Below are 9,144 nucleotides of genomic sequence, written 5' to 3'. Positions count from 1 at the left end.
TGTACTGCTGAAACGCCATGGACCATGGCGTTTCACGCGTGGCCTGCAACGCCACATTAGACTGGCGTTTGAGTGGGTCTGCAACGCCACATTAGACTGTCGTCTCTATGTGCGTCTGCAACGCCACGGGCTCTGGCGTTTCAAAAAAGTCAGATCGTGAAATAGTTTCAATCAGAGTTCATTCCGTGCAATACTTTCATCTCATGGGTCAAAATCGTGAAAAAATCCGAAGATCTTCTTCTTTAATCTGATGATGAGATGAGAACTGCTTTTCTTTTCTTTCAAAAAAAGAGCGAGCAGTGCCGGAAAGGAAGCAAACGGGAGCAACGGAAGAATCGCGTTTGACCGAGTTAAGTATAACCCCGCACAGTCAAACACAAAAGCACAAAACCACCGCAGTAGTACTATAAAAAAAAAAGATCGCTTTCGCCCACGCCATTCGCGAGCACCGTCGGTCTCGCCCTCGCCTCGCGCTCACCTTTCTTTCACCTGCTCCCGTTTCTTGGGTCAAATCAAAAGCGCTGGCAGCCAAGAGCGAGCGAGCGAGCGAGCGAACCCAGAACCCAACCAAAATTTAAGACGCGAGCGAGCAAGGACGGACGCATAGAGAAAGAGAGTTAAGTCTTGCCGACCCCATTGCCACGCCCACGCCGCATCCAAATCTGCTGCCGCCTGCCGGACGCAAGGCATTGGCATCCGTTTCTCTCTCCTCTCTCCGCTCGCTAGCTGTTTGCGCCGCGCGCATTAGCTGGACCGCGCTGCTCTCCCCCTCTCGGCGAGTGGGAGGAGAGAGAAGGCGCCCGCCCGCCCGCCCATGGTGATCCCCGTGTCCTAGCCTGCCTGGCGGTACAAGCCACCAGGGACGCGGGTTTTGTCAGGCGAGAGAGAGAGAGAGCGCGCGCGAGAGTCTCGCTGCTGGTGCTGGGGGAGCGGGTGGGGGGCAGCCGAGGATGGCGCTGGCCGCCGCCGCATTGGCCGGGCTCCTCGTCGCCCTAGCGGCGGCGACCGCGGGGGCCAACACCGAGTCCTCCGACTGTGAGCGCCTCCATCTCCGCTTCCGATCCCGAGATTTTCTTTTTTTTGGGTTGATCTCTCGTGTGTGTGTGTGTGTGTGTGTGTGTGTGTGTGTGTGTCGGTGGGCGTGATTAATGATGCCTCGGGTCCTCGCAGCCGCCGCTCTGGGGAATCTCTACACCTCCTGGAACAGCCCGCCGCAGCTGGCCGGCTGGTCGGCCAGCGGCGGCGACCCCTGCGGCGCGGGGTGGCAGGGCGTCTCCTGCACCGGCTCGGGCGTCACCGAAATGTAAACATCCTCTCATGCCAGTTCGTTATTCGTCGGTGATTGATTTTTGCTACTGCATCCTAAGCTTGCGCTTCTTGTCTCATGTCCAACAGCAAGCTCGCTGGGACAGGGCTGAATGGCTCTCTGGGCTACGAGCTCTCCAATCTGTTCTCACTCAAAACATTGTGAGACCTCACAACTTGCCCACTGTTCTCGTTTTTCTTCTTCTGTTTGTGCATCATGTTGACCTCCCCAATTCCGTTACTTGCAGGGATTTGAGCAACAACCATATTCAAGGTTCAATTCCTTACCAGCTGCCACCAAACCTCACATATCTGTATGTATCCTGCCCTGGTATAATCTGTTGCTGCATTTGTTTGCGTCGGTGGTTTCACCCTGAATGGCCGTACAGGAATCTGGCGACCAACAATTTCTCTGGCAATCTCCCATACTCCATATCCAACATGGCTTCAATTGAGTACCTGTAAGAAAATGTGTTCGTCGCAACTTTTTTGGTTTTATACGCACGACTATGTATGTACTAGCATTCAGTTTTATTGGCAATATGTGATCGCAGTTGACCTTTCTATGCAGCAATCTCAGCCACAACGCACTGGCTCAACAAATAGGCGATTTGTTTGGAAACCTCACTTCACTTTCAGAGTTGTAAGGCATCTTCAGACTTTGCTCTTTGTTTGCAAACTATGAATTTATAAAAATGTGATTAGGCAATTTTGTCATCCACACACTTTTTGGGATACCTTTTCCACAACGTGGCACCTATGTCTTCTGGAACCAATATAGTTCAAACTTTATTTTTTAAGAGCATAAATAATGTAAATTACTATAACTCATTTGCTGGCTTCACAGCTCATATGAAGCCCTCTCAATCCACCAATAACTCCCATAGTCCCATCTCCTAGCATCTCATTCCCACCCCGTCACAGAGAGCACCCATCCCTTCTCAGTACAATCCTTTCACTACCCCTACTACCTAATCATCTCTGTTTTGACATGCACTTGTACCCTTCAAATATGTAATGGTCATAAAATCACCTTCTGGTTGGTACATACTCTTACCTTTAGGTCCATATAAATCCATCTAATGCTATTTATACTGCATTACAGGGACGTGTCTTTCAACAAACTGACAGGGGATCTTCCAACTTCTATTGGCTCTCTATCAAATATTTCTAGTCTGTAAGTATTGAGTGATTTTCTTAAGAGCAGAATTTGACTCTGTGTTCAACTTTTTAGCCCTGGTTGCAACATTCTAACACATTTTGCAGCTATATGCAAAACAATCAGTTAACAGGTTCTGTCAATGTTCTAAGTGGTCTAGGCCTTACTACCCTGTAAGCGAGTTTTCAGGCAGCTATTTAACTCGTCCTGTTGTTTGCTTGATAAAATCCTAATCTAGTCTTCGTATTTGACAGAAACATTGCAAACAACAATTTCAGTGGCTGGATACCGAAAGAGTTCAGCTCAATCCCAGATGTGATGTATGTCCCAGAACGTTTTACCACCACTCCTTAGAACTGTAGATTAGTGGAAATCCCTTCTCTATGGAAATCCTTGTTAAAACATTCTAATAACTTGTTGCAATTACAACTGTAGACTTAGTGGAAACTCATTCCTGAATGGACCTGCTCCTCCACCACCACCTTTCATGCCACCACCCCCTAGAAGGCCGCGCAATCGTCCTAACCGTTCTGGGGGAAGTGGAAATGCTCCAAAAGGCTCTGAGAGCTCCACTGGTCAAGGTGGAAACAATGGTCTGCAGACAGCTTCCCTTGTGGGGATAATTGTTGGCTCAGTACTTGCTGCTTTGTGTGTGCTTCTTCTTTTGGTATTATGCATTCGCAAATCTCGGAAAAGGAAGGATGATAGCAGCACGGGATCCAAAGATTTTGTAGGTCCACTATCAGTGAACATAGAGGAAGGTACTGCACTTTCTTATGCTGGCATGTTTTCTTGCTGCTGTATTTTACTAGTACAATCTTATGCTATTTTCAATCAGCTGAGATACTGCCGTTAGATGATAAGGCAACTGTAAAATTGAGGTGCTGTTTGATTGGTTCCGAAACCGGTGCATGTATCAGTAATGAAAATCATGTTCTTCTACCTTCATTAACCCAGTTTCACAGGCCAAGCCATATCAATGTAAGATAGTTTAGTTCTGACCATCCGTAGAGCCTAAGTATCATTTGCCTGCATAAACAAAACTCACATGGCACACTATGATTCACGATGCAACCTCTGGCACAAGGTAGTACATTACTAGCATTTGCTGTCTTCTCACGCATAGCCTTTGACATCAAGATCAGTATAGTTTTGCAACTAGTTTTTGAGGCACGACACTAAATCTAGTAGTGAAGAGCTTGAAAGCTTGGATAGTCTGTAATATGCACTCAATAGATCTAATGGTGGCACATAAAAATTGCAAACCCTGTTCCCCTACCCTCCCATCGCCAATTTCTCTCATTTGAGAATCTTTGGTATTTTAACTGAATTTATAGCACACTTGTCAGTCATAATTCAGATTTTTACCTTCATCTTTGTTTTTATTTTGTAGCATCTAACAGAGAAATCCCAGAACAAGGTCTTGAAAATACGGCTATGAAAGTCCTGCCTGCTGAGAAAATGACTCCCGAGAGGGTTTATGGTAAAACTGGTTCTATGAGAAAGACAAAGGTTCCCATAACTGCGACACCTTACACCGTGGCTTCCCTCCAAGTAGCGACGAATAGCTTCTGTCAAGATTCCCTTCTGGGTGAGGGTTCACTTGGTCGTGTTTACAAGGCCGATTTCCCCAATGGAAAGGTAAAATATGCTTCCTGCCGTTTTAAAATGAGTTATATAACCCTGGTGGAATTTAACAAGTCCTTGTTATTACTCATAAACATCAAGTTCTTGGGTAGCTGAATCAGCTTATTCCCATTTTTTGCCAATTTGGAGTGCAAAACTATTTTATGCATTTTGAACTTGATCATTACGAATATAGCAGATTATTCATTTACCATGGTTAATACTCCCTCCGTCTCAAAATAAGTGACTCAAAAATGACTCAAATTTACACTAACTTTAGTACAAAATTGAGTCATTTTTGAGTCACTTATTTTGGGACGGAGGGAGTAGAATAAGAATTGGTTACACTGTCCAGGCGACTACTGTTTTCTAGCATGTTTACTATAAAATGCAGCAAATGTAAAAATATAAGAGGTTTCTGATACACCCCCTTCCTCTTTACCCCCTCTGTAATGCTGTGCACTCCAGCTGAAGTCTATTCCACTTTTGCAGGTTATGGCTGTTAAGAAGGTAGACAGTGCCGCTATTTCCTTGCAGGAAGAAGATGATTTCCTTGAGGTTGTATCAAGTATGTCACGACTTAGGCATCCAAACATCGTGCCACTTACAGGGTACTGTGTGGAGCATGCACAAAGGCTTCTTGTTTATGAGTACATTGGAAATGCAACGCTGCATGATATGCTGCACTTCTCTGATGAGATGGGCAGAAGACTTACATGGAACATCCGTGTAAGAATAGCACTTGGCACCGCTCGGGCATTAGAGTAAGTTACTTTAATCCCTTCCTATTTCTGAAGGTTCTAGTGGATGATGCATAGAATGTTAACGTTTTCCAAACCTTTGTATAGATACCTGCATGAGGTGTGCTTGCCCTCTGTTGTTCATAGAAATTTTAAGTCCGCAAACATCCTACTTGATGAAGAGCATAACGCACATTTATCTGACTGTGGTCTCGCTGCCTTGACACCCAATACCGAGAGACAGGCAAGTACTTCAAAGACATCCAAGTAACAAGATTGTTCTCAAATGGCACCTGTAGGTGTAACCTGCACTAACTACTTGGCTTGTTGTTCCAGGTTTCGACTGAAGTGGTTGGCTCATTTGGATACAGTGCCCCAGAGTTTTCCATGTCAGGAATTTATACTGTAAAGAGTGACGTGTACAGTTTTGGAGTAGTGATGCTAGAGCTATTGACCGGAAGGAAGCCACTAGACAGGTATATACCGTCTAGCTTCTGTCCTGATTTTGCTGTGTTACACCTTATAATTAGTAAAATGACCTTTGGACGGCTGTTGCAGTTCTAGAGAGCGGTCAGAACAGTCTCTTGTTAGATGGGCTACGCCTCAGCTTCATGATATCGATGCACTTTCTAAGATGGTTGATCCAGCACTAAATGGAATGTATCCTGCAAAATCGCTCTCCCGCTTTGCAGACATAATTGCACTCTGTGTTCAGGTACCGTCTTTCTTTGGGACAGATATTCAGTTATGTGTAGCGACTAGTGACCCATAATCATATGGTAGCATTCAATAAATAATAAAAGAAGAAAAGAAGACGCCTAATAGTTTGTTCTCATGCAATCTAACATGCCTAATCTGATTAACATTGCAAGTGCTAAATTACTTGATCTATGGTTGAGTTGCTTCGATTTACAAAGCAAATTCATGTGCCTTAAAGTTATCCTGGCTCATTTCTTAGAATTTATTCTTGGCATATTTGTCCTCATGTATTTCCTGTCAGGGGCATATCCTAACACCTAATAATTGTTTCTGTGATTTCTTTGTGCAGCCGGAGCCAGAGTTCCGTCCTCCTATGTCTGAGGTTGTCCAGCAACTTGTGCGCCTGATGCAGAGGGCTAGCATAGTAAGGCGGCAATCAGGTGAGGAACTAGGGTTTTCTTACAGAGCTCCAGAACGTGAAGGAGATGCGAGAGACATTTCCTTCTGAGCACTTTCTACAATGGCAAAAGTGAAAAGGTGGTCTGAGGGTCAAATACAAGAATTGAGTGACTGCATATGAACTGGATACATGAGTTGTTCAGACGGCGGTTGAGGATCAAACGAATTTGAGGAGATAATTTTGGTATTTACATTGTCCAATTATGCTCATTCTTCTCACTTTTTTTGTCCGGGGAAGTCTACTTCACAGTTAAACTGTGTTCTCAAATCAACGGTGTGTACAGCATGTTAGTCGGGGTAGAGAAAAGAAATGTTAATGCAACAGGATAACTTTGTTGGATGTCAAACAAGTACATACCTTTTACTTGGCACCGTGTTCCATTCTACATCATGTTCTTATTGTATAGGTGAAAATTTCTATGTTATGCAAATTCTTTTTTAAGTAATTTACGGGAAAACTTTGATCCGTGTTTGCCCATCATGACATATAATACATGGAGCGATACCTCAGTATGAACTATACATCTCAATAACGTAGCAGCAGCAAGAATTGTTACATCTCCCTGGAGGTCCTAAGCTGCTGTTGCTAGCAGTGCTATTTAAATCCTCGTTGCCAATCATAGATATACATTGGAGAAAAGCTATGCCAAAATCAAAGACCCCATGAAGATCTTGAGATGAGAAATGCAGGTACATACCCTCTAAAGTTATCACCTATTCTTGTCCTGTATCAAGTTGCCGACCATCTTGGCAAGGGGCACGGTGCCCTTGGCCATGATCTCCAGCTTGGACGTGGTTGAGGCGTGCGCGAACAGCGAGAGCCCGAACATGAGGAGCTCAGGCAGGAACAGCCTCGACGAGAGGAAGCCGTGCCAGTAGTGCGGCTCGAGGTCGAAGAATGCGTTGAAGAAGCGTCGTGTACCTTGGAGGTCGAGCTTGAGCAGGACGTCCATGCCGAAGCAGAAGAATTCCCTCTGCCTCCGCCTGTCCGTGGGCCACAGCTCCTTCCACACCTGGGCGGCGAGCGCGTCCCCGGCGATGCCGCCGTTTCCGGTGTCTAGAAACCGCACGATGGAGTCTGCCACGATGGGCGCGGTCGCCAGTGTGCGCGCCACCATGTACCCTGTGGATGGATGCACCATCCCGGCCGTGCCGCCGATGCCGACCACCCTCTGCGGCAGCACGGGCAGCGGCCCGCCCATGGGGATCACGCAGCGCTCGTCCTCCTCGACGCTCCTGATGCGAATTCCCAGGTGCCTCAGCCGCGCGGCCATGCGCTCCTGGATGTCGTCCATGGATAGCCCCGGGCGCGCGACCAGCGACGTCTCCTCGAGGAAGATCCTGGTGGGCGAGAATGGCATGGCGTAGAGGAAGGTGGGCACGCGGCTGTTGCGGTCCTTGATCGCGGACCCCTCGGGGAGGTGTGAGTCGCGCCAGTCCATGAAGAGCATCTTGTCGATGTCGAATGGGTGCTCGTCGACCTCGGCGAGGATGCCGTAGGCGACCTGGTATCCGGGGTTGTATGGCTTGTCGTACTGCACGAGGCAGCGGGAGAAGCCGGTGGCGTCGAGGACGACGGTGGCCGGGACGGCGACGCCGTCGTCGCAGACGATGAGGGAGGATGCCTCGTTGTGGACGACCTTGACGACCTTGGCCTGGTGGAAGCGGACGCCGTGGGCGACGCAGCGGTCCATCATGGTGGACTTGAGCTTGCGGCGCGCGACGCGGGCGTAGGGGCGGTGGAGCGACTTGGAGGTGTGGTCGTCGATGAAGACGGAGGCGGAGGGCCAGACGGTGTCGAGGCAGTCGGAGAGGCCCATGGCCTCGAACTCGTCGACCCAGACGCCGTAGTTGTTGGGCCAGACGAGGCCCGGGGAGGGGTCGATGGAGACGACGGAGAGGCCCGCCTCGGCGACGCGCTGCGCCACGGCGAGCCCCGCGGGCCCGCCGCCCACCACGGCGAGGTCGACGGGCCGGGAGCGCGCCGGGTCGTAGCGGGGCAGGTCGAGGGAGAGCAGCTCGGGCCGCGGCGGCGGGGCCATCGAGCGCAGCGCCTGCCCCGCGGACGCCGACGCGGCCCTGCACACGATCGCCGCGCGCCCCGGCGGCGCGGGCCGCGCGGCCGGCGGCGGACGGCAGGCGTGGTGGGCGCGGAGGAGGAGGGCGGTGGTGGCCATGGGAGGTGGGGATTCGCTGCCGCGGCGTGGCCGTGTAATCCTGAGGCGATAAGCTACTTATTGTAGAGTGGGGGCAACCGGGCGAGAGAGGTGAGCTGAGGGCGGAGTGGTGTGGTGGAGGGAGCCACCACTCCCTGCCGTCCGTGGCCGGATTCCACCGGGTAGATCCTGTGAAGGTGGTGCGAGCGTAGGGACAAAGGGGTGGAGGGGAAACATAATCCATCGGTTCCGCAGCCGCCAGCACAAAATACACATGGATATGATCGTCTCTCTGCAAACCCTCCAAAACCCGTCGGAGCCGTGTGCTGATAGAGCCCAAGAGGAGGATCTCAGAAATACTTCTACGTGCGTGTTGGTTCGGCAGTGGCTGGGCTAAGCGACCAGTCCGTGTCAGGACGAGTACGGACGGCAGCTCAAAATCGACATGATAGGCCGTACTGAATTCTCAAAATATTGTTTACGCTATTGGTCACACCACATTTAGGAATAGAGGTGATAAGTCAAAAATGGCATCTACTTTATCCGTTCCTAAATACAAGGCTTAGAAATTTCATTACGTACCACTTCCTCCGTTCCTAAATATAAGTCTTTAAAAAGGTTTCATTAGTGGACTACATACGGATGTATATAGACATACTTTAGAGTGTAGATTCACTTATTTTGCTTCGTATGTATACTACTAGTGAAATATCTTAAAAGACTTATATTTAGGAACGGAGGAAATATATATGAATACATATAGATATATTTTAAAGTGTGGACTCGTTCATTTTGCTTTCTATGTAGTGTGTAGTGGAATATCTAGAAAGATTTGTATTTAGAAACGGATGGGGTAGTAAAGAAAAAACAGAAATGATACCTTTGATTTGACAATTTGAAGAGTTTCGAACTAACGGGCTGATTCATGCGATAGCTAACAGCGGTTTCTTTTATCTAAACAGCGGGTCTCTTTCATTCAAGTAAATTGCATGAAGAAAAC

The 9,144-nt window shown here is 48.4% G+C and overlaps 2 protein-coding genes across 2 annotated transcripts; one reads left to right on the top strand and one right to left on the bottom strand.

The window, feature by feature from the left end:
• Positions 1-525: 525 nt before the first annotated feature.
• Positions 526-6,352, top strand: LOC123404753 (protein STRUBBELIG-RECEPTOR FAMILY 8-like). Its single transcript, XM_045098697.1, has 16 exons — positions 526-1,035; positions 1,171-1,303; positions 1,396-1,467; positions 1,554-1,619; positions 1,695-1,766; positions 1,877-1,948; positions 2,411-2,482; positions 2,572-2,637; positions 2,719-2,784; positions 2,900-3,225; positions 3,858-4,105; positions 4,583-4,854; positions 4,939-5,074; positions 5,167-5,306; positions 5,389-5,545; positions 5,879-6,352. The coding sequence occupies exons 1-16, from the start codon at positions 951-953 to the stop codon at positions 6,035-6,037; spliced, it is 2,142 nt and encodes a 713-aa protein (XP_044954632.1). The 5' UTR covers positions 526-950; the 3' UTR covers positions 6,038-6,352.
• Positions 6,353-6,434: 82 nt separating this feature from the next.
• LOC123404754 (lycopene beta cyclase, chloroplastic) lies at positions 6,435-8,435 on the bottom strand. Its single transcript, XM_045098698.1, has one exon. It carries the CDS (start codon positions 8,163-8,165, stop codon positions 6,699-6,701), a length of 1,467 nt encoding a protein of 488 aa, XP_044954633.1. The 5' UTR covers positions 8,166-8,435; the 3' UTR covers positions 6,435-6,698.
• Between the last annotated feature and the right edge of the window lie 709 nt (positions 8,436-9,144).

The sequence above is a fragment of the Hordeum vulgare genome, chromosome 6H, assembly GCF_904849725.1.
Source record: "Hordeum vulgare subsp. vulgare chromosome 6H, MorexV3_pseudomolecules_assembly, whole genome shotgun sequence".
Lineage (NCBI taxonomy): Eukaryota > Viridiplantae > Streptophyta > Magnoliopsida > Poales > Poaceae > Hordeum > Hordeum vulgare.
This window is presented reverse-complemented; position numbering and strand designations above follow the sequence as displayed.